The sequence below is a fragment of the Hemitrygon akajei genome, chromosome 32 (genome assembly GCF_048418815.1).
Source record: "Hemitrygon akajei chromosome 32, sHemAka1.3, whole genome shotgun sequence".
In the NCBI taxonomy this organism is placed as follows: Eukaryota; Metazoa; Chordata; class Chondrichthyes; order Myliobatiformes; family Dasyatidae; genus Hemitrygon; species Hemitrygon akajei.
In genome coordinates, this window is record NC_133155.1 from 18,523,947 (window position 1) to 18,550,232 (window position 26,286).

General features: G+C 41.5%; 1 protein-coding gene across 6 annotated transcripts in view; it reads right to left on the reverse strand.

Moving 5' to 3' along the window:
• Window positions 1-26,286, reverse strand: part of LOC140719550 (disks large-associated protein 2-like) — a 700,090-nt gene that overhangs the window by 10,976 nt on the left and 662,828 nt on the right. For all 6 annotated transcript variants that reach the window (XM_073034242.1, XM_073034241.1, XM_073034239.1 and 3 more), the window contains 5 exons: window positions 24,433-24,670; window positions 13,669-14,009; window positions 9,367-9,461; window positions 4,104-4,528; window positions 2,058-2,149 (listed from right to left, as the gene is read on the reverse strand). In XM_073034242.1, the coding sequence (XP_072890343.1) occupies window positions 2,058-2,149; window positions 4,104-4,528; window positions 9,367-9,461; window positions 13,669-14,009; window positions 24,433-24,670 (1,191 nt within the window). The remainder of the gene's footprint in view (window positions 1-2,057; window positions 2,150-4,103; window positions 4,529-9,366; window positions 9,462-13,668; window positions 14,010-24,432; window positions 24,671-26,286) is intronic.

Genomic DNA, 26,286 nt, shown 5'->3' on the forward strand with positions numbered 1-26,286 from the left:
GTAAAGACAAATGTAGGTTCTGCTGTGTCTGAGGTGAGCTGGTGAGCGCACAGACAGCAGAGTAGTGCACCTAGAAGGTTGCAGCCTGACAGTTCCTGGGACCTGGGTTCAGTCCTGATCCCTGGTGCTGCTCAGAGTGGAGTTTGTACTTTCTCACAGTTCCTCCCATATCCCAATGACGTTTGGACTGGTCAGTTTAACGTTTGTAGAGTGAGAGAATCTGGCTGGGGGATGGGGTAGGGACTGGCTGAAATAGTAAAACAGGATGAGTATCGATGGGTGCCAGTCAGTCAGTATGGACGTGATTGGCCAACATCCCTATTTCAATACTGTGTGGTTCTGTAAATCACATTCCCATGGAATATCACAGAGATTGATCCCCACCACTCAGCTCGTGCTCTTTCCTCGCTGCTGCCATCAGGGAGTAGGTACAGGAGCCTCAGGACTCACACCACCAGGTTCAAGAGCAGTTACTACCCCACAACCATCAGGCTCTTGAAGAAAAGGGGACGACTACACTCACTTGCCCCATCAGTGAGATGTTCCTGCAACCAATGATCTCACTTTAAGGACTCTTTATCTCATGTTCTTGTTATTTATTGCTATTTATTTGTATTTGCACTTGCACAGTTCGTTCCCTTCTGCACTCTACTAGAGTTTTCACTGATCTTGTTATAGTTACAATTTTATAGATTTGTTGAGTATGCTCGCAGGAAAATGATTCTCAGGGCTGTTTATATACATGTACTCTAAACGGTAAAATTGACCTTGAACTTTGAGAGAAATCAGTAGGAAAAGGAAACTGACAGGGTGATTGTACAACAACTCCTGCTGGGATCAATGCTATCTAGCACTGGATGCAGGTGCATTCAAGTGGCACTGCTTTATGGTTGAGATGAGCCAATGAGTGTATGGATATATGAGTTAATGCATACAATGTTATTCTCAATGCGCATATCTGTTCACAGGAGGAACCAAACCTTCTGGCAGTGTGTCAGAAGCTTCACTGGTGTCACCGTACCACTAGGTGGAGCAGTCCACAGCCAGTGGACAGGTCTCAGGTGGCAGAACCTGCGACTTATCCCAGAAAATCACTGATGATTCTGTATCTCAGAAGACCTTTCTACTCTCTCGAAATATTTCTGATGATCAGACGCTTCCAAAACAGTTTAAGTTCTTTTCCAAAAATTATTTAATTTGGTACCACGAAATAAAAATTTCAAAAAGCAATAAATTTATCTAAATACACAGTTTATTTAATTTCAAATATTTGTTATTTAAAATGAAGTGGAGGAAGAAGACAAACTTGGATTCACTTATCTCTTCAATGTGTCGACGAAGGTCGACTGTTTTAATTTCTGGTGTAAAACCGTGAGGCAAGATATTAATCACTCTGGTTATGAATTTCAGCATCAGTATGCGTTTCAGAGTTATCTCAACAGAATGAGCAACGAGCTCTGCAGACAGAAAGCTACAGGTGAAAATGGAGCCTCTACAACATGGCGTTTGTCTTTGCAATAAATGCCTCAACTGTTGCTCATAGTTTAGGGCATGGGGCAGGTTTGAAGTCTGATTGGTGTTAACATGTGCATCGTAACCAGCTAGCTCGGTGAAGTCAGTAAAAAGCCAAGTACTCTCACACCTGGATGTTAAAAATCCCGCAACATTAAATCAAAGCAAAGTGTCTCCTTCAGAACTTAAAAAGACCATAAGACCATAGGAGCAGAATTAGGCCATTCAGCCTGTCGAATCTGCTCCGCCATTCCATCATGGCTGATTTATTATCCCTCTCAACTCCATTTTCCTGCCTTTTCCTTTAAGCTTTGACAGCCCTACTAATCAGGAAGCTATCAACCTAATCTTTAAACTTAAAAAAAAATTAATTTGAAACATTAAAATAAAAATACATGGCAGTTAACTTCTTTGAAATGTGTTTCGGAGATGACAGGAAGGGTCACTCTTTGGAAGAACAACTGAAAAACCGAATTCAAGATCAATTTCCCTTCCCTCTCAAAGCAAATGGAGGCACCCCATCCCTCCCCGCCCCTGCAATTTACCATATTCTGCTGGCAAAGTCGATAAAACTGCTGGAACTTCTGTGACATGAGAAGCTGGGCGCTGCCCACTGCACTGCGGATCTTTTCGAGCACTAAAACACAAGGGAACGGTGTGTTAGCTTCGAAATACAATTGGTGCACCAGAAAACAGTGAATGGTCGATGTTTGTTCATAAATGAATTAGCTATTTAGACCTCTCCCTGAACTAAATTGATCTCCATCACCGAGAGAGACAGAGAGTAAAAGAGATCAGACAGTTGACTCTTCGACTTCCACCAAGGTCTCCTTTGTGTAGCATCAGGAATCATGTCACACAGCTCTGCAGTTACATGAATAGAGGGGAGCAATGTTGAATAATAATCTTGCCAGTTGTCTCTATGAGTTGTTAGGGATAGAGAATGAGAGGTAGCTTGGCAATAGTGGAATGAATTGTAAAGATCTAAGAGCAGACCAAGGTTAACAACTGATGGGACAGATTCTCTTTGCAGCAACTTGGAACATATTGTTGAAGGAGTAAAGGCAGTGGATTCAGTAGCAGGCATTGAAAATAAATTGCATATAAACTAGTTAGCACAGTTATGGGGAAAAAGTAGGAAAGAGAATTAGAAAGCTACTTTGGATGGATGATGTTAGCAGAATGGGCTCCATGCTTCTTGATTCTGTGATGTCCAGTAAAAATTGAAGTTGAATGTTAATACCAACATGAATATCATAAATCTGCATTCTGTTTTTTTTTATTAGCTTTGGATAATTCCAGGAATATAATAAACTGGTTAAATTCTTCACCAGATGCTCAGGCATGCTTGCAATACTCCCAAATGATAACTTCCATTAACATAAAATGTCTAGGTTCTCTGATGCCTTTGTTGATTTTAGTAAAGAGAACAGCTGAATCATTTAAATAAAAGAATCAAGTTATGTTTGACTCTCAATCTGTGAGCAATTGGCTGACGTTGCTCGGAGAGACAATTGAGCTTACTGTAGGAAGAGATCAAAGTGTTTGGCACTGGTCATCAGTCATCCTGATGAGAGGACAGTATTGACAGACCCTTCAGTCAAGCAGCCTAGCAGTGTTCCATCCAAGACTTACGCATGAACTTTGGTCTTTGTGCATTGCGATTAAGTGACATGATACTCACAAAACAATATGGGAGAAAATGTTCCTTCAGTAGAAACAGAGAAGGGGAGAGTAGAAAATATTATATTAAATTTATCAGCTCAATGTACAAGAATACTCTACTTTCTCGACTAAATTGTCACAATAACTTATACATTGATAATTTAATTTTCACACTCAATAATCAGAGAGAGAAGATTGCACACACTCAAGATGCTCCCCGGGCTCAGAGGGTTTACAATAAGTTTGGGAAGCTTTATCATACAACATGGATTAGCATTACTGTCTGGTCATTTGGAACAAAGTTCCTATCAAGAAGCTCTAGTGGTTAAATTTCAGTGTGAGTTTGACCCTAGTTAATTTTTTTTTTGTCAGACATTCACGAAATCACAAAGTTTTAGCCATGCTGTTAGGCAGAAAGGAGAGCAGCAAGCTACAAGGATAAACAACCACAACCAATTCCTTTGTACCTCCTAGTGAGAGCCCATAAAGTCAGCTGGTCAGATGCCAGAAAATGATTGTTTGCTCAAATCGATTGTCATCAGATGATGTACAACGACGAGAATCAAAAAAAGCAACTGGACAGACTAACGTGGAAATGCCAGAAAATATAGTGAGATTGCTTCATACAATTCTAAACCCAATGAAAATAGCAGCAGTATTAAACTCAGAAAAAGGATAGCACCCAAATTTATGATGGTGCTTGGGAAAAGGCCCTCTCCCCTTTCAATATGTGATGCTTTGTGCACCCTCACCCTGCCCAAAACCACGAGATGTTGGGGGGTGGGGGGGAAGCAAAGGAGCACATAATAAGAACTGGGTTACGCTGGGAAAGTATGACCTCGACTCATAAGGCATTTGAAACAAGTGATCATTAACACAACACATTTTCCTAGTAAAGATGATCTGAAAACGTGAACTGGACTTACCCTCCTCAGGTAAGTCATTCTCTTCAGCTTCCCTCTCCATCTGCTGACACCAGCCTTCCAGTCGCTCTACCTCGGCCTGCAGGAGCTTGATAAACCAGTCACCATCTCTGTGGCACGGAGACACTCTGCCCGGATCTGGGTGGTTGTGAATGCTGGATTCTCCCCAGTGGTCCTGGCGCTGGGCGTCGGCACCGTCATACCGCATCCGGTAATCATCCCTGTACGCCCACTGTCCTTGCGTGTGAACAGTTCTGAATGATGTGTACTCGTTGGACTGCTCTGGCTCCGAGGAATGCCGCTCGAACGGCTGGCTGAACTGGAAGCCCTTGTCCTCTGTGCTCACGCACACCCCAGGGATGCCTTCCAATTCAAGATCAGCCTGAACACTTGTTGTCACACTGTTCGAACGCTTAAACCTGGCATGTCTGAAATTAAGAAAAACTGATGAAGCAGCTCGTAAAGCACAATTCCTCACTGGCATCTTCTCACCTGCTTATACGGTCCTCTTTTCCAAAGGTACTACTGCCCGACACGTTAGGTTACAGCCTTGAGGACACGGACAGGCTCTGCTCCCATGCTTTAGGCAACTGTCTTGTCCTTATTAGTGAGATGAGACCATGAAAGGTCAGGACTGATCTTCCAGCCACACAGCACTGAGGTCTTATTTACACTTGCATAGGTCTTAGGCAGGCCACTTTGCTCAGCTGCCTGACACTAGGTTCCCAACACACTCTGCCCCATGCTCCATCTAGGCCAGAGGTCCCCAACCTGGCATCCTTGGACCTCTCAGTTAATAGTAGGGATCCATGGCATAAAGAAAGGCTGAGAATCTCTGCTCGAGGCTAAAGGAAGACACAATGGAGCAAGGAAAAGATTCAAAGAAGTTCTCTGAGAAAGTGTAACAGCTTCACCAATTCATGGGAATTTGTGGCACAATTCCACTGAAAATGGAAGAGGAGTATTAGGGGCCGCTTTGAGTTCCTTTTGCAGCGTTATATTGGAGCCCAGGAAAAATTACAGAGTAGTGAACCATCTCCCAGACTTCTCACTCATCTGCCCTGCCAAGATTCACCTGGCTTACCTGTGGTAGTATCTACAGGTTTTAGCAGTCACCTCAGAACTCACAGAACTAGAGTGGAAGCAAGTCACCTTTGACCCAAGGGACATCCTTGGAAGCAGAAATGGGAAGCTCTATTTCTCTTATGATTTCCTCAAGCTGGTCAACCAAACCAGAGGAAATAAGCCCCAGATCACCAGGATTCTGCAACTAGCTGTACAGCCAGTTTACTTGAGGAATTCTTCCCAGTGAGACACAAGGCTTACCAACATCAAGACCCAGCTCTATCAAACACTGCCCAAAACCATCCCGACCCATACACAACTGACTTGGACTGCTGCTAAAGTTTGAAATCTGTCTCTTTTTCCAGATGGAGGCAGAGACAAGGAAGGACAGGGGAGATTGTGGAGAAGGAAGGAAAGAGGGAAGATGAAGATGGAAGTCCGTATTGAATGGCCTGTATCCATAACCCATAAACACCAGGGCTATGACATGTTGATCAGTTACTGAGGAGTAATACTGATTAATTACAGTTTGTAGTCTCTGATGAATCTACCTACCTATTACCTTTTGAATTATAGCTTATCTTGGTGCCTTTTATAAGCTATGTTCACATATTGTTTAAAATAGTAACTCTTAAAAGCAAAGGAAGAAAATTTTTAAAAATACATAAGTAAAACCAACTTATCCACATTCTTTTGAAAGTTAATGCACACTAAATCGACTGCTGTGACCAATTCTTCAATTTATCAGGCATCATTTAACTTTCAAAAATCTGAATGAATGGCTGTACTGCTTGTTCTTGCCAACAAGAGCCATGCTCCAACAATTTACAGGACATGACATTCAGGGATTTGGACAATATGATTTTGTTTTGCGTGACTGTGTATTTACTTGCTATCTTATATGTGCTATATGTGTCTTGTGCTGTGTATGACTGTTGGTACTGTATTTTGTACCTTGGTCCCAGAGGAACACTGTTTCATTTGGCGGTATTCATGTATGGTTGAATGGTACTTGAATTTGAATTAAACCATACTTTTCTAGTTGATTATTAAAATAACCTCACAAGATTGGTTATGCTTTGGTCTCCCTAGGAACTTCTGACATGAGATGAACATGGTTGACAGCTTTTGCACTTTTTAAAACTGGATAAAATGCGTCAAAAGCTTTTGTCCTGCAGCACAGGTTTCATCATTAATAACGTTGGAAAAATAGGCTATTGAATTCACTGTCTGGAACAAGGGTTTCCAACCCAAGGTCATGGACAAATGCAGAATTGGAGGAATGGAGGGTGAACAATGGGGAATTAAACTAAAGTTGAAAATAAATTTTATTCTCAAAGTACATATACGTCTCTATATATAACCCTGAGATTCATTTTCTTGCTGGTTCACTCAATAAATCTATAGAATAATAACGATAACAGAATCAATGAAAGACTGCTCAACAAGGGAATTCAACCAAGAGTGCAGAAGACAACAAACTGTGCAAATATTAAAAGAAGAAATCATAATAATAAATAAATATTGAGAACATGAGATGAAGAGCCCTTGAAAGGGAGTTTACTGGCTGTGGGAATATTTCAATGATGGGGCAAGTGAAGTTGAGTGAAGTTATCCCCTTTGGTTTAAGAGCTTGATGGTTGAGGGGTAGTAATTGTTCCTGAACTTGGTTGTGTGAGCCCTGAGGCTCTTGTACCTTCTTTCTAATGGTAGCAGTGAGAAGAGAGCATCTCCAGGGTGGTGGGGGATCTTGATAATGGGGCCCCCACTCCCACCACCAGGTAACAAAGATTTGACTGCGGCGGGAACAAATACTGACGGAGGAGAAAGCAAGCAGGTGCAAAGGAAACGAGTTTTTCAGCTGACCATCCCGACAAGAGTGCGGGCGAGATTACTGAGGTCTACACTCCAGCAGCACAAGTGAATGCAAAAGTGATACAATTTTGCTGACATTCAACAGAGAGGAGCTTCCGCTTGTCCACAACTTCACACCGGACAGGCAGCTGGAGAAACTGAGAATGCCTGCTGGCACGCAGAACAGACGGAGGAGATATGCTGAGCATTGGTAGTTTACACGTAAAAATGGAATTTCATTTCTAAAATTTTCCTCTATCTGGGATGAAAGATTACGTTGATGATGTTCTTCTGGAATATTTTGCCATAATCAGCACAATGCAGACCTTGATTGAGCATGGAGCAACTGTGCTTGTGGAGATTTGAAGAATGCAATCAATTTATCTTCAGCACAGATGGTTTATTTCACAGCTGGACCTAAAAATGGTTTGCTGAGGGAAGACACTAATTATCTAGTAAATGCAACTTTGGGAACTGGACTTCTGCTAGGCCCTGCCAAGTTCCATCCTGGCCTGACTGGCGAATTACCTCTGGGCGAAAGAAGCATTGAATGCTATGGATGGATCAGTCGGTTGGTAGGTGAGCTGATCTACTTCACATTAACGCCACTGTATCCATGAATTGAAAATATTAACACTGGTCCAAACTATTAGAGTTGTCATTCTATCTACTCAGAAGGTCAAATATTCCTTCTTTGAACTGTGTCTATCAATGCTCTGACCTGCAAGGTTTAATTATAATGGTTCACTATTACCCCCGATTTCCTAATGAATGAAAGCATTACTGAAGCACATTGATCGCCTTAGAGTACTGAAGCACATTTGGACTTTCACGAGCAATTTTAGAGCTGCACATCTAAGATGTGATGGCACTGAAGAGGGTCCAGGTGAGGTTCGCAAGAATGATCGTGAGAATGGAAGCGTTAGCGTATGAGGAGCGTCTGATGCTGCTGAAGTGTAGAAGAACGAGAACGGACCTCAGAGAAACCTATTGAATATTGAAAGGCCTAGATACAGTGAAGGTGGAAAGGATGTACCCAGTAGTGGGTGAGTTTAGGACCAGAGGGGAACAACCTCAGGATACAAGGAAGTCCATTTGGAGCAGAGACGAGGAGGAATTTCTTTAGCCAGAGGGTGGCGAAACTGTGGAATTCATTACCACAGAAGCCAAATCTTTGCAATAGCAAATTTAATGGTATATTAAATTCAACTGTATATTTAAAGCAGAGGCTGATAGGTTCTTGATTGAGGATGTCAAAGGTTATGGGTAGAAGGCATGGGGTGTAGAAGGATAATAAGTCAGCCATGACTAAATGGCAGGGCAGACTTAATAGGCTTCATGGCCTAATTCTGCTCCTATGTCTTATTGTCTGATCAAGCTGGAAGCACATTCTGTATTGGATGAGTTGGCATTAGCCTGGTTATGGATTATAGGATTACAGGTGGGCACTACAGTTTGCTTCAGTATCCTGAGTTAGGCAGTGGAAAAATCAGCCACTGTATCTGGCTGCTAGCCACTGATTCACAATGGCTTCTTGCACATACACAACCACTGGGTGAGGACAAGATCGAGTTTGGCTGTAATAGGCTGCCAACACTTGCTCTCTTGCTCACAGGGATGCACGTTATCCTGGAACTGGAAGCTGACATCTGTGGAAGCATGTACCATGATACACAAGTCATCGCCCTCAGAAGAAGCAGTGGAAAACTGATTAGCCATCTGGAACAGGAATAAAGCAAGTCTCTGAACTGGAATGAGCTTCCAGTGACCGTCATTATTACCATCACAAATCATTCTTCAATAGCAAAAGCACTTTTCTGACCCTGCATTCCTAAGAGGGACTCTTGAAAGGATTCTGAGTAACAAGTTCAATTTACAATAAAGTAACACCCGGCACGCCTTTGAATGTGAGATTGATGAATTCACCAAAAGATCTTTGTGTGGAAGTATTTGCCACAATGACCCAAAATACTGCAGGGTTGTAGCGTGCTGTTACCAAATAGAAAAGTCAATAGTTGCCCATCAACTATCACTGAGAAGATTCAATACTGCATAATAATTTCTATTGCAGTATCTTACATTCAGTCTGATGCAGAAGATATGATTTATGAAACTGAATTACAAGCATATTTTCACCTCTCACCTTGCACGACAGATTAGAAACAGTTTCAACAATAAATTACTAAAATATATAATTGCAGGGTTATGGAAAAAAAAAGCAAGGAAGTTGGGACTAACTTGAAACTATTTTAATAGACCAAATTGTTTTCTTCCTTGATGTTTGATCCTCTGGACCCACAAGGGATAAAATAAATAACTATCTAATGAGATAAAATTGCTGGCTTACCGTTTATTATCTTCAACCTGCACCCCAATAGAATGGAATTCTCGAAGGCCTTTACTGTCTGTGTCAGAATCAGTCATAGTCTCTGAACTATCCACCTGGTACAATGAAACAAAATGAGATCTTGTTATAGGCACTGAACAAGAAACAGATTTATCAGGCATGACTAAATAGAAAAAAAACAAAGAACATTCAAAACATTGGACTTTACAGAATATCACAGATTGCCTTCACATACTTTACAGAGATAGAACCATGTTATGCAGTAATGTATTTTTTGCATGAGAAAATAATTTGCATTTAAAAAGAAATGGCATTGGCTTTTCAGTGGAATATTAGCCATTGAGTTGCCTGATGACAGGAGCCATGCAGCAAGACTCTGAGAGTATGTATCTTAATCCATTACATTCAAAATGCCATTCTAAGCTTTAATTAGATCCTACTAGCAATAGTCCAGTACTAGAGAGAACTTGATCTATAGGGGGAGAGCCCAATTATTCAAATGAATGCTGATGTCTCTTGTGTATATTTAAAATGATTTTTCGATTGGTGGATCTGATTTTGAGAGATATGCTTTCACATTTATTTTAAAAGAATATTAGTGTACTAGTGATTGACTTCCTTCTTTATAACATAATCTTTCTAAAAGCCAACTGAGAAACTCCTTAAAGTGATCGACAACAACCCAGTTAGCGATGATGGATTGAGCTTTGGGCCTAGCATAGAGGGAGTTAAAACAGGAAACAGGAACGGCATCATGAACGTAATGGATTAAGATATATACTCTCAAACATAGATGCATGGATCTCCAACAACAGGCTGCTCAACGGCTGATATAATTTCCACTAAGAAGCTAGTGACATTTTTCTTTAAATGCAAATTCTGTTTTTCAACCAATAAAAAGAAAATAATAAATAATACATTGCTGTACAAAATAGTTTTGTCTCTGTTTTGTCTGCAACATTTTGTAGAAGACTTTTTTTTTGCTTACTGCAAGCAAACTGTTTTCAGTTCTAAGTATTCATTTGTTTTCCTTGTTTCAATATTTTACAACCAAACTCACATTCTGACATTCAGAACTCTTCCACATTTTCCCAAAGTTAAAAAAAAATGCTACACACGTAAACCCACGATTAGAGGTAAATGCTAAGCTCTTTGGGACCTGGTTGGTAACTTATACCAGAAAACTGCACATTCCCAGATCACGAGTTACTGTTCGTTAGCAACACGAGTGGTGGTCAGGGAATATGAAGTTGGCAATACTTTGCTTTTAACTCATGGTTATCGAGAAACAAGACATACAGGTACATTCCTTATGATGTTGCTCTGATGTCACAAAGTTCCTTATGACATCATGAACTAACTAAAGTACCTTCACTGGTTCAAGATATTAAAGACAGTAGTCCCATGATTAGCATTCCTTCCACAAAGACATTGTTTCAGTAGAAACGTAACGGCAGTGAGCATTACTGTACAAGTTTCATAATGTGATATTGTCTAACATATGCGATGACATCTTGTGAGGTAATTGACTTGTGCCACCATGTTAGGGCCGGTTTCCTAAACAGCTTTGAGCCAGCTACGGATGCGATAATGGAGACGGCACGGCACCTCACACTCATAAGTAGCTAGTCGTGTGAAGTAACAACAGCGAGTTCACTGTGGAAGTCGAGGGCCCTTTGCCTGCGAACCCACAAGTCCGCTGGAGGCTGGAGAGCAAAGATGGCCTATCCTGGGGTTGCAGGGCTGTGGATGAGGGTGGGTGGGACTTGTTTCGATGTTGCTGGTATGTTTTGCTTTGTTATGTTCCGTTGGGCATTTTGGGGATGCTACGTCGGTGCCGGACTATGTACTGACACTTGCACGTCCTTAGCTTGTGCTGGTTGTTAACACAAAGGGTGCATTTCACTCTATGCTTCCATAAACATGTGATTAATAAATGTGCAAATAAATAAATAATACTAGTCTCAGAGAACAGATTGCGTAAATCTCAGGAACATAACGGGGAGCCTTTAACTCACGGACAGCAGCCTGCTAACATAGAAAATACACCAAATTTGGGAAATTGCCATTGCAAAGCCAGTATCAGCATAGTCGCCTCTTCTCGAAGGACCTGTTGGAGGTGAAGGATGGCATGACTGTAACTGTGGAGAATAATAAACATCAGTTTTGCAATTCTATAACTTCATTAGTGTACAAAAGGGCTTAGGATAGGGAGAGGAAAGAAAACTGCAGATGCTGGAAGTTACCCACTTTGACAGAAGGAGTTAATTACAGGAATGAACTTCCCTGGGCCATGTTGACATGTGGGAAACTTCCCCAGCTTTCCCTTCCGGGAACAACAGGTGAACTTGCACTGGTTGTTGCTGCCACACTCCAAAGGGAGCTGCTGGCGTGTGATGGCCCCACGGTAGGTGAGCCTCAGAGATATGTCTCCCAGTGGATGTGCACATTAAATTTGGGGATATGTGCTTGCCTTGCCCCGACTCCGGATTCTATCGAAAGCCTAGTGGCCGAGTCTAGAAGTGCCAGATTTCCCGACACTGCAGATGCTGGAATCTGGGATAACAGACAACCTGCTGCAGGAACTTAGTGGGTTCAGCAATATCTGTAGGGGAACAATATCTTCATAATTCCTTCCCCTCCCTCACGATACAGTTCAACCCAATGAGTTGTTCTGTGAGTTCTATGTTCTATGAGTAACTCCAGCACATTGCTTTCTCCCCCAACAATGAGATGGGGGTCCATTTTATTGGACATGGATTGCAATCAAAAACTTATATTCATTCTATAAGAATCTGGAAATTATGAGGAAACTGAGCTATTTATTTTTAATTTGTCTTACTTTCTGTTAAAACTTTAATAATCTTTTAGTGTTTTAATGTACCTTTAATCAATTTTATCACTTTTTATTTCTTAAAATGTTGCAAATATTTTTAATTTAAAAAATACAAAATGCAACTTCAATGATTTTTAATTGCTTCTGTATATTATAAGCATATAAACATTGCCAGCAAACCTGTAGCTGAGGCTCCACTGTCAGCTTTGTCTCTTGTCAAAAGCCGTCAGTACGTTCTGGGGCAATGATTCACTGCTAAAGGCTGGCTGAACCTCACGATGTCCTTCCCTGATACAGGTGGGAAGGGAGGGGCTGCTGAGGGTATATTTACTCAATTGGCCCTCTGCATCCAGACCATGCATTGTGAGTCATGAGACTAAGCATCAGCATGAATCCAACTTGATTCAGACCCACAGTCAAAGGAGTCAGCATGGGAGGCCTTGCTGCCCTTTCCCCAATGCTATCCCCACATGGAGATAATCGGAAACTGCCTGTCACTTTTCTGCATGTGACCATTTATGCACTTTTGTGCACGTCATCTAAAGAATCTTAGAATGGTCAGCACTGATGACAGTGTTGGCAGTGATTGGCTGGAAAAGGATTTTGAGCTTAATAAATCATATGACATGTGCTCTCAATGGATATTTGCATGTTCATACTCCTTCACAGTGTTAAGAAGCTAAATGTTAGTTAAAATATGTTGTTCTGTACAATTAAATGTGAGATATTGGAACCAAAATAGTCCATTAATGTTCAAAGGAGCTACATGTAATATGGTAGAATGTGTCCTGGATTCTATTTCTTTTGAGACAGAGGTTGATAGCTGTGAAAAATCCTTGTCGAAATAACTCTCATTAAATATCTTGGTTCTTGATCAGAAAGATAAAGAGAAGTTTTGTCTTGATAAGTTTCTTGAAAAACAGGAAAACAGTAATTGTAAAATAATATTGGCTGAGGAATTATATCACTAGACCCCTAGTTTATTCAACTCCACAGAAATGAAATAGGCCTTTCCCAGAATAAAGCACAATAAACACCATTCCCAATTTGCTTTTCATCTTCATGCAACCTTATCAGGAGCCCATCAGTTTAAATTGTACTTGTATGTCCGGTGCACATCAATTGAGAACACCCATGTAAACTTCCTTTGATAAGTCTCATTATTTTCGTTTATCCTTCAGCCTAGTTTTGCTGACTTCCTGAGCCATCACAAGCAAGGTTCTGCTCTTCATCCACACCCATCACATGGCAGCTTAAACTTTAGGACTTTATGACTGCACCCTGCAACTCTCAGGGCCCAAACAGGGCCTCCTGTGTTCAAACTTACAACCCCAGGTCAGACGCTCTCACCAAAGCAACAGGAAGATGACAACAAATCAAGTGGGCTATCCGTTCATTAACACAATAAAACAAATATGTCAATTTATCAATTCTCATTCTGTTAAGGAGGTAATAACGTGATTAACCTGTATCCCGACAGATGACCGCCACTTCCTTTGGCGTGGCTGTAGCTTTGGCTCATCGCGACTCAGGGCGCCTTTATTCATTCCAGTTCCCTCGGAGCTCTTCATTGAAGAACGACTTGGGGCGAAGGATTCCAAGGCCAGGTTCAGTGCTTTGGTACTGTCGAGACTGTCCATTGAATTGCACTGGGATTTAATGTCTTTTGACCAGGAAGTGGGCCGGGTCACCTCATTCTGAAAGTAGGCATCCTGGGTTGACTCTGTACTGCTCTGGGCTGTCACTGAAATAATTGGTTTTGTAGCCATTCGCGGAGGAACTGGAGGAGCTTTCTTATAATTAAATGCTGGAAATTTGGTTTCAAGATAGAGACTTGTTAGAGTACAGAATTCAACAGTTTACATTTAGAGTGACACTGTTTACAAAGACAACAAATGGATGGAAATGAGCCACTGCTGCAAGATGGGATATGATTCCTTATTATGGAGGCCTGATTCTCTCAGGGCGAAGTTTGCCCCTTGCATCATGATGATATCAGAGTAGTTAGTGACAAGGTTTCGAACTACCAATGTAAATGGATGGTCCCCTTTGGTATAGGAAGCATTACAACCCAAGAAAAGCAAGCAGCAATAGGCTATTTGGCCCCCTGTACCTGCTCCTCCATTTAGTAAGATCAGGCTGACCAACACCCCTTTCTGTAATAACTTTGTTTCCTTTAATACCCAAAATTTATCAATCTCTTTTTGAGTTATCCTGCACAGTCCTGGGAGGAAGTTTTTAAGATTTACTGTCCTCTTGCTTTTTTATCGCTCCTGAAAAGCTGTGCTCTTATATTTAAACTACGAGTTCTAGATATTCCCAGCAGGTAAAAATATTCTTGTAGCCCATTAGAATGCTGATCATCACACATCTTTCAAAATTTGAGAGGATTGGGCCAGTGTAATTGTGTAATTCCTCCTTGTGGGGAACAACTGCCTTCACTGAAACTAGTATGGTGAATACTTAGTACACTCCTTCAATTGGAAATACTGCATATCCTTTCATATGTTGGGAGGCCAACAATCTCCAAGGCAGCATTACACACATTTTACATTTGGAATGACAATGATATATTTCACAGGCACATTCACTGGTCCAGATGCTTTACTGAAGGTCTGCTACAACTGCGTGTTACATTAATTTGCTTACAGGCAAGACCCTCACCTCACGGTTTGTCTAAGTTTCTGATTCTCATTTCTATACTTCAACTTACAATCTCCTATCCATGGAAAGTGGACCTTATCATCTAGGGAAAACGCTGGAGTGCTTTGGCAATGCTAATGCGTAGCCAGAAGCCGTTGGCTGCTGATGTTTGTCTTCCTTACCTGGCCTTAATTCAATGATCTCATGAGTACCATGTGATGGGCAGAATTTCACACTTTGTGAGCAAGTCAAGGCAAAGGTAAAAACAGTGCAGGGCAAAATAATATGTTTTCACGTTACCACAAATAAATACTTTTACGGCTCTAGAATTCCCTTCCTTTTAACATTTCTCAACAGTTTATAGATTCAAAGGCACCGTCAGGAAAGGATTCAGGACGTGATAATAGCCAGGTAGTGCGGACAAGCTGAAGAACGCAACGTTATGTTTTTGAAAGCAAGCCGGAAGCATTCACGGAGAGGAAATCTGTCTGCTTGTTGGGTATTGTCATGGATAATGCAGTTTCTGTCATCTGTCTACCTTACTTGAGTACAAATATAACATATGATTTGGCGCAGGTTCAGTGACCATACTTAATTCAGATTTGCTCAGACTTAAAGAATCATACTTTACAAACGCAGACCTAGTTGTTTCCAGTTTTCTCTTTGTCTGTGGAGAGACTCATTCTGGAGTGAAGCTCATTGGCAGGGACATACTTCCTGCCCAGTACTGGTGGCCCCCATTTTTCAAACTCTCGCTTTACGACAGCTCGCTGTTACGAAAGACCTACATCAGTACCTGTTTTCGCTAACCAAAGAGGATTTTCGCTTTTACGGAAAAAAAAACGCCCGCTTTATACGTGTGTTTACCCCGAGAAAGACTACCATGACCGTGAAGCCCTGTGCAGGCAGTTGTGTGCGCATACGTGTACGTGTGCAAGCGTGAATGTGCCGATATTTTTCTCCAAATCGATTTTGGCTCGCTGTCTTCCTGATTTTGATAAGTGAAACTACACCGTACATACAATATTTCTACTTTATATAGGCTGTATATTTATCATATCATTCCTGCTTTTACTATATGTTTGTGTTATTTTAGGTTTTATGTGTTATTTGGTATGATTTGGTAGGTTATTTTTTGGGTCTGGGAACGCTCAAGAATTTTTCCCATATAAATTAATGGTAATTGCTTCTTCGTTTACAAACATTTCGGCTTACAAACGGTTTCATAGGAATGCTCTACCTTCGGACAGCGGGGGGAAACTGTAGTCAAAAACGTTCCAAGTGATTCAAGCAGAAACCCCGCTACCATCTTGTGGTAACTACTGTAGATGCTTTTTTTTTGCCAGTGATGCTCACAGTTTGAGCATGAAAAGTGCAGGAGACTTAGTTCTGATGCTTCCTGTTATGAATTTACCTTCCTGGGAATCTATTTCTGTGCTTATATACAGTATAAAAACTGCCATTACAAAGAGGGTATGATAGCACCTCTACTTTGACAAACTTTTCAAACTTCTATAGATGTGCAGAGGAGAGTACAATGACTGGTTGCATCACAGCCTGGGATGGAAGCAGCAATGCCCTTGAACAGAAGTGTCCACAGAAGTAGTCGATACGGCCCAGTCCATCCCAGGTAAAGTCTTCCCCACCTCTGAGCATACTTCAAAGGAGTGCTGTTGCAGGAAAGCAGCACCCATCATCAAGGACACTTATCATCCAGGCTATGCTCTCTTCTCACTGCTGCCACCAGGAAGGAGGCACAGGAACTTCAGATAATGCACCATCATGTTTAGTATCAGTTAGTACCCCTCAACCATCAGGCTCTTGAACCAGAAGGTTCACTCAACTTCATTCACCCCAACACTGAAATGGTCCACAACCTATGGACTCACTTTCAAGAACTCTACAAATCATTTTTATTGATTTTATTGCTTACTTATTCATTACTAATCTGTTTATTTTTCTCTTTTTGTATTTACAGTTTGCTGTCTTTTGCACATTGGTTGTTTGTGGTATTTCATGGATTCTATTGTGTCTTGTATTTATTGTGAATGCCCACAAGAAAATGGATCACAGGGTGGAATATGGTGACATGTATGTACTTTCATGATAAATTTACTTTAGACTTTGAAACTTGAACTGTTTGCTGGAACTAACAATTTCAGATCATATGGATAAGACGTGAAGAAGATGAAAAAAATCTCTTTGCTTAAATAATGTGGAGTGAATCTTTGATTCAGGGAGGGGCTATGGAACGTTCACACCAGTACCACCAGACTAAAAAGTAACAGTTACTTTCCCCAAGCAGTAAGACTGATCAACACCTCCACCCACTAACCCATCTCTCCATGAACCCACTATGACTACTTCATCATTTCCTCTCTAGCCTTGTGCCTAGTGTCACATTATGGACATACATTAAATCTAAATATTTAAGCTACCTTATGTATTTATGCAATATTTATTAAATTTTTAAATATTGTGTTCATTATCTCACTGTTTTTTTTGTGCTGCATCACATCTGGAGCAACAATTATTTAATTCTCCCTTATACTTGTGTACTGGAAATGACATTAAACAATCTTGAATCTTGAACAGGCAAGCTCAGGGATGACATTGGTTTGTATTGACTATTAAGATTCATACTGACTCAGTCGCATATCCTGAAGAAATCAAAGAGAAATTCAGAGAGCCAGGGCTCAGAGCTGAATTTCAGATGATAGCTCTATTTACTAAATTGAGAAATATACCAAGTGAATCTAATTGGCTCCTTTCAAAAAGGCTTCAGAATGGTCTGCTAGTTATTAATCTGAGGACCTGTCATGACAATCAGCTGGACTACTCGGCTGGACAATTCTTCATCGACAATAGCAGAGACCAACAAAAGAAAGAGTGAGTCAGATCTCTATGATCATACTTCACATCTATTGATTTCTGACGCTGCACAATAAATCTTCTTACTACCCTCATTAAGCTCCTCTCAGGCAACATCTGTGTGAGAGACACCTTGAACATCAGCTCACTCTGAAGCTTGAATCTAGGAAGTAAATTTACTATAGCTCTCAAACTTTCAAACATTTTTGCCATGTATCTCATGAAATGCAATGTTCCTGAAAATAATTTGTTTTCTACAGGCAAGAGCGAAATAGAATATCTCAGGCTGAGCTTTCTGGTAACATAGAGAACTACTTTGAAACTTTCACATGCTCCCCCACCCCATTCCGTACTGATCTCCTTATGACCTTCAATCATAATCCATTCAATCGATCTTCCCCAGAACAGCAATTAATATTTCCCACAGCAACAATTGCTTATCCTGCGATACTTTTCTAATTGAAAAATCTATATCTGGATGCATCAGCTAGCTTGGCAAATGAGATCCTGTCAACAGTTCGATATAGTCTTGCTGGGTTCTATTTTAAGCTAAATGCAAGGGACTTTTGCTAGAAATTGCTGCTTAGGGACTTAAGCAACAATTCAATTACCATATGGCTAAGGGTGAATGCTACAAGAAAATGTAACTCACACTCCCTGTGTGTTGTCTCCTGTCAATCACTGTGCAAAATGGTATGTTGAATATGCTAATGTTATCCAATGCACATAGATATTATCAATGCTGCACAATTGCATTCACTTCCTTTTGAAATCATTCCCTGGTAATTTTGTGAATAGGTTGAAATTGACTGCTAGAAAACAACAGCACTATCATTTAGCAAAATGCAAGGTCAGGAGCCAAGCTTTTGTTCTATATTTCTGTTGACATCATGTTTCTGGAGCCCTGTTGATCTGCAATACAATCCACAGAAGTTAAGGTCAGTGTAGAATACAGTCAATATGTGCTATCTTATTCTGCAGTCAATCTGGTCTATTAAAGTAATGAGAAATTTGGCTGGATTATGGAGATGCAATCTAGAGGTATTGAACAGTGTAAAATATTGTCTGGTTATCACAGCAGTGCCTAAAAATTGTCTAAACTGCAGGCAAAAGCCAAGCTAAAAAAAGAAAAAAATTACCAGCCAGAGTTACCCGTTTCAATTTATTGTGTTTTTTTAAATAGTTCATGACGGGTTGTTAAACACTGTGATTCATTTTCCTTCTTGGAATCCTTAACATTTTCTCGGGTTTCCTTGGCACCTCCTAAAGGGGTGCATCGTCCTGTCACTGTATAGTGCACTGTTTTAGTCACAGACCATCAACCTTCAAATTCATTTGTATCTGGTGCAAAGAGCTTGTCACGACCTAGTTGACCTTACACAAGGTAAGGTCCATCCCTTTTATGATGCTGTGATTCTTGGTGTGTAAGGGACTTTCCAGGATTGTGGTTGGTTCAGGAGGACAAGGCAAGAGAGGCGAGATCAGGAAGTGTATGGAGAGAGGATGACCCATTGATAATGGAGTCTAGGGTCATGTGGTATCAATGGGCTGGGTGCAATTAGCCCTCCTGGCCTGTACTGGGAGCAGGAGAGAGTTGGGCTCCTATGTTTCTCCAGCACCTGAATTTGTTAATTGTTCTTTTAATGAGAATCATTAATTCCATCCCTGGTGCTTTCAGTTTAATCATGTTAAGTTTGTTTTGGACTGGCATGGGGTTTCAACGTTTTGTGATGAAGTGGACGCCAGTTCATTGTGGGGTCCTGGTTTTCCGAACGTTACATCCTGTGGTGTCGTTCAGTTGAACCATGAGGTTTTTTCTGGGACTTTTATCATTAAATCTTGGTCACCATCTCTTCATAGGAGTCTTTCTTTCCTCCACACTTGGGTTCAGTCCTTGCCATGTGAAATACAACACTGGGGGGGGGGGGGGGTTTGACATTTCAGATGAAGGTGAGGGAGCTGTCTGTAATGACAGGTTGGGATGTGGGGGTAATCAGTTGTCAGTATCAGAGTTGAAGGAATGTATTAGTCACTGGGATCTGGAACTGAGAACTGTCAGGGAAGTGGATGGGACAGTTAATAAATTCCTGCATGGGTTCTCACTGGGGTAATCAATACTGGGAGTAATTTGGTTGATTTGTTGATGATCAGGCAGGGATAGGGGAGGGAATAGGTGCAGGTGAGTTTCACACAGCCCAAGACTCCATGACCATTGGTTATCAATAGGCTACCCTTACTCTAAAAACTTTGCCGTCTCACCTCTCTTGTTTGTTCTCCTGGACCCACCACAACCCCGGAAAATCCTTTATGCATCATACAAGGGATAGGCCTTACCTTGTGCTGGTCAACCAGGCTATGCCCAGCTCTTTAGACACCAGGTACAAATGAATTTGTACGTTGACGGTCTGTGACTAAAACTGTGCACTATGCAGTGACCTGAACGACATGCCCCATAGGAGGTGACAAGGAAATCCTAGAAAATGCTGAGGGCACGCATGTATCTAGATGATACGGAGATTGTTACCAAAGGGAGAGCAGTTGTTGGAGGTGATAGAATGGGACCAAAGTAGACCAGCAAGTAAAGGAGTAAAGGGCCATCTCCAACGGGATCCCACCACCAAGCACATCTTTCCATTCCACCACCCCCTCTTGCTCCCTACGTGACTCCCTCCTCCATTCCTCCCTCCCTACTGATCTCCCTCCTGGTACTAATCCTTGCAAGCAAAACAAGTGCCACACCTGCCCCTACACCTCCTCTCTCATTACTATTCAGGGCCCCAAACCGTCCTCCCAGGTGAGGCGGCACTTCACCTGTGAGTCTGTTGGGGTCGTACACTGTGTCCGGTGCTCCTGGTGTGGCCTCCTGTATACTGGTGAGACCCGACGTAGATTGGGAGACCAATTCCCCCAAGAACCTGTGCTCCACCCATGAGAAAGACCAGGATTGCCCATCAGCCCTCTATTTCAATACTACTTCCCACTCCCCTCCCGGCATCAGTCCATGGCCTCTTCTACTGCGGCAATGAGTTCACACTCAGGTTGGAGGAGCAACACTTCATATTTCATCTGGCTAGCCTCCAACCTGATGGTATGAACATCGATTTCTCAAAGTTCTGGTAATTGCCCCTACTCCCACCATTCTCACATTTCCATTTCCCTCTCTCATCTTATCTCCTCACCTGCACATCACCTCCCTCTGGTGCTCTTCCCCCTTCCCTTTCTTCCATAGTCTTCCCCCTTCTCTAGCCCTTTATCTCTTTCACCAATCAACCTTCCAACAACTTACTTCACCCCTCCACCCACCCCCCCCCCCCCGGTTTCACTTATCACCTGCCACCTTTCAATTCTTCCTCTCCTCCTCCCACCTTCTTGCTCTGACCTCTCTTCTTTTTCCCAGTCCTGATGAAGAGTCTTGGCCCAAAGTGTGGACTGCTTACTTTTTTCCCCATGGATGGTGTGTGTGTGTGTGTGTGTGTGTGTGTGTGTGTGTGTGTGTGTGTGTGTGTGTGTGTGTGTGTGTGTGTGTGTGTGTGTGTGTGTGTGTGTGTGTGTGTGTGTGTGTGTGTGTGTTGCTTGGATTTCCTGAACCTGCAGATCTTTTCATGTTAAAGGGAACCTACTGGAGCTAGGTCCTCTGTGTGGGGCCAGCACCAGAGAAGAGAGACTCCCTTAGAGTAAAAAGGAGTACAAAACCCTTGTCAATATCAACCCTTTGATATAATACAACCTCATTTATCTTTGCACACTTGATGTGAATATTGCAGTATGAAATCCATAACTTTATGTGCATCTGACAAGAAAAGCATCTACACAAATTTGACGCACAATGTGCAATGCACTTCCAATACCTGGAGTTGCCAATTTCAACACAGAATCGCCATGAAAAGTAGGATTTTCAGTACAAGCACGATTTTCTACAGATGCTGGAAATCTTGAGCATCAGACACAAAATGCTGGAAGAACCAAGTCAGGCAGCATTTGTGGAGGGGAATAAGCAGTCAATATTTCAGGCCAAGACCCTTCATCAGGACTGGAAAGGAAAAAAAAAGGGCAAGACAGGGTGCTTATAACTGAAAGGGAATTTCAAGGTAAATATTCCTGAAGTCTTGGAGCAGCAATATTTTCCAGACTATAGTTAGTGAAACTTGCAAAGTGCAGTCTATTGAAGGAGCAATGATTAGTCAAAAAAAGTCTTGCCCAAGAAAGTTTTTCTTGGTTATGCATGTTCAAAACTATTCTTATTTTGGGATCCAATCTTTAGAAAATCTATTTCCAGGTTAAAAGCGGAAAAGCATTTATATCTACTTGAACAACATCCTTGAGAAGAATACTGCTACCTATAGCAGTGTGAAATTCTGGCCTTCAAACTTCTCATAGACTCTCTGAAGGTTATCACAACTGCTTTATGAAGGATTTATGACATGAAGCAAATGAATTCTGTCTGCCCAAGTTCATTTGCAATTTGACACATATCCATCAATTGGATGCCTGAGCCTGGATATCAGATTATAGTTTTAATTTTGACCAAATGTAAGGTTAAAGCAGTAAAGCTGTGGGAGGATTTACTTTGACTTGAGATCTATTATTATAGGAACTGAGTTGACAGACCTTAGCACTTAGCTCTAATCCAAACTGTACTTTTTATAGTGATAACCCCATCACCTCCTGCATTTAACTTGCAGGATTTGATAAAGTACAATAAATAACTGACTTTCTCAGTATAGTAACTGAAGTGCTTAAGTTGAATATAATCTATCTCACCTCTTGCTCGGTTGATTGAGTTCAGAATAAAATCTAAAACAGGACTTTAACTGTATTATTATTTTAATGTCAGGATGCATTTGCCCTGCTGAAACAAAGGAGAAGTATTATTGCTCTGAAATAACTTCTGGGAAGAATGAATTTTCATATACATGGGGAGGTAGTGGGAAGTGTGGAAAACCTAAAGTTCCTTGGAGTTATGTTGTCAAAACAGCTGACATGAACCACCAACACCTTGCTGCTTGTAAAAAAAAAAGGCACAACAAAGACTCTTCTTCCTCAGAAAGCTGAAACAGGCCAAACTCCCACAAAAGCTGTTGCTTAACTTCTACAGAAGCGCGATTGAAACCATCCTGACCAACAGCGCTACAGTGTGGTGTGCCAGCTGCACAGCCGCTGAGCGACAAGACCTGCATCGCGTGGTGAAGGCAGCCCAGCAAATTGTCAGGATGGAGCTCCCGGGTCTGGACACCGTCTATTCCAGCAGACTCAGAAGGAAAGCAATCATCATAACCAGAGACACCACACACCCTGGCCACTCCCTGTTTGACCCACTGCCGTCCAGCAAAAGATTCAGGACACTAAAAGCCAGAACAAATAGACTGAGGAACAGCTTCTACCCCAGAGCTGTGTCCTCTATCACACCACTCCCACAGAACAATGACTGAAACTGTGAGCACACACATGCCCACACAAGGACTCAAATACTTGCATTAATGGCACTTTGTGCATTACTGTGACATTCTGGTGCTGCTGTAACTTATTTTCTGCCACTTATCTATTTAATACTGTTTTTCTATTACTGTCTTGTTTTTATCTACCTCTTTATTTAATTACCTGAGAGGAAGCCAAACAAGAGTTTCATTGTATCTATGTATAATGACAATAAAGATCATTCATTCATTCAAAACACTTCTTCCACTAATCTAAATACTAATTGATACTTAATAGAAGAGAGTATTTTCTGTCCGTGGTAGACCAGTGGCAATTTTCTTCCATTGCATCAAGGGAAGTCATAGTGCAAAGTTCTTGACCTGTGTCCTTCCCAACATCCTTGAAACACAACTCTGGCTGAATATAAGATGGCAGAAAGAACCCCGAGTAAATATCACTATTTTAAAGCAAGAGGAAATCAAAAGACTGACGAATTATATCAGGGAAGGTCTGCACTATCAAGGAGTCATAGGGGACAGCACGGAAACAGACCCTTTGGCCCAACTCGTCAATTCCAACTAAGGTGCCCACACCACTAGTTCCAGTTGCCAGCCTTAGCTCCATATCCCGCTAAATCCCCCCTATCCAGATGCCATTTGAATGCTGTTTATTGTATCTGCCTCAGCCACTTCCTCTGACAGCTCAAACCATATCCCTTGTATGAAGCAGCTGCCCCTTGCATCCCTTTTAAATTTTTCACCTTTATGTCATTTATTTACTTACTGAGATACAGCGTGAAATAGGCCCTTCCAATCCTTTGACCTCTACCACCCAGCAATTCCCTGTCTTAACCCTAGCTTAATCACAGGACAATTTGCAATGACCAGTCAACCACCAACCAGCGGTACATCTTTGGACTATGGGAGGAAACCAGAGCACCCAGAGGAAACCCACATGGTCACGTGCAGAACGTGGAAACGCCTTACAGGCAGTGGTGGGAATTGAACCCGGGTTGCCTGTACTGCAAAGCGTTCTGCTAACCACTGCACTACTGTCCCATTATGTCTGAAAGCATATTTACAAATCAGATTAGCAAAATGTTGAACAGAAGCTCTTGTAGCTTATTTAAACTCTATCTAAATAGAGAAAAGTAAATTGTAAACACTGCTTCTGTCATCCCTGCATTACCTACTGATACAAAGAGCTCAAAATTAGTTGGAAAGATCAGTCTGTGAAAATGAATAGTGTGGATTCACTTCACTTTAAAATGGTCATCTAGTATCCTTGCTCAGAGTACTTACATGCACTAGGTTTAATAGCACTGACACTTGTAGTAGGCATCATGGGTGCTGATATAGAAAATACAGACAAGCAGTCGTCATCCTGTGAGCAGCCAGCTTGAATGGCACGAAGGTAGCTGTGGCTTCGCATGCGAAAACAACCAGGCAGATCGAGAGCCTCCACAGCCTGTGATTCCACTTCACCGAAGACCGACTCACACACCACTTCGAAGGGCCTGTTCAAATCAGCATTATCAACCTGTTATGAAGCAAACAACATTCTAATCAATGTAAGCAAATTTCTTCCACATTATCTTGTTAAACTTCTAACAATGCTTAATGCTTCAAAGCTGGAAATGGCTCTTCTTAACCCTGGAAATTGTCTGCATAAAATGCACTTTAGTACCCACTTGCCAATCCTCACGAACTCTTTCTCCACTCCAACACTTCTCAGATTAAAGTTCCCAGTCACAGTTTGTGATGTGCAGTTACTGGAATAGTGGATTACACACAAAAATTGCATCTCTAAAATCAGTCTAAATCCATATCTGACTAACGATCTAGTGTCCGTTGGTTGTACAAGTTCTATGAAACCCTAGAATCTCCATGAGCCTCCAGCAAAGATGCTCCAGGATGCAGTTTAATTAGAAAGCTTATGTGCGAGCCCACGAGAGGAATTGCATGAGATTTGAGAAAAGATGACTTGGAGGCGATAGAACTAACCTGCTGAAAACTGGGTCAAGGGACAAATTTGGACAGCCTCCACACGCGCTCTAAGGATATCTCAGGTAACCCAAGCACAATGATGAGGAAATCAAAGGTATGAGGAGAGTCGGTAAGTGCTGACATGTCCCCTAGCCACTTACTTGGATTTACTGCAGTAATGTCCATGCACATGCCTTTAATCTGAGACAAAGTATAACGTTGAGATTAGGTGCTCAAATGTTCTGGTCAAAGTTTTTGTTTTCCATGATATGTATTTTGTAAGGTTGCCAGAACCTAAAGAGAAAAATGTCTACGTATGCCCTTTCAAAAGAGCTCCTGCCCTTCTGGTGCTCCAAAGATAAGATTCATTATCTAGCACTAGTTCAAGCATCAGTATTGCTTTACTTGAAAGTTTATCCTTATACTGACTGCTTCAGAAAAATCTGACTAGATTTAGCTTAGGCACTAACGTGGGGGTCCTTGAATCCCTTGCTTAATGGTATTGGTCCATGGCATAAAAAAGGTTGGAAACTCTTAATTTAGGGTGACATTGGGTGTGAAATCAACACATGTTTTTATATCTAACAATAAATTTATTTCCTGAGGACAACGGCATAATTTGTAAAACCACCAGTCAGCTATTATCTCCCTCCAATCTTGGACAGCCAGAAAGATGTCATATTATTGGGGACTACAATATGACCTTTACTCCTGCAGCAAATTCATGAATATACCTGGCTTTACATAGATTTAACTGCTCAACTATTATAATGTCAAATCCAGCCTATTCTGAGTCCCTGACTACAGTGAAGCCCTCACAAAATAAAAGTTTACAAGAAATAAAATCGCCAACGTATACTGTGGAGGTTTCGTGAGACATGGATTAAAGGCACTTTTATCCCAGAGGAAATTTCCTTCGACACTGGAAATCCATCCACCGAGATCGGTTGAGTTGTTGGGTCTTTGTGAATTAACCACTATGCTGAATTCCTGTGAAATACAGCTAACTGGTTGTACAGTTTGACTGAGAATCTTGCAAACTGAGGAGTTCACTGGATTGCCCTAAATGTTGTAGAGCTGGCAATAATAGTATAACTAATCATTTCCAAGCTTGTGCTGAGGTCCTTAGCCCTTGGTTGCAGTGTTCATTTTTTGATGTATGGTTGAAAT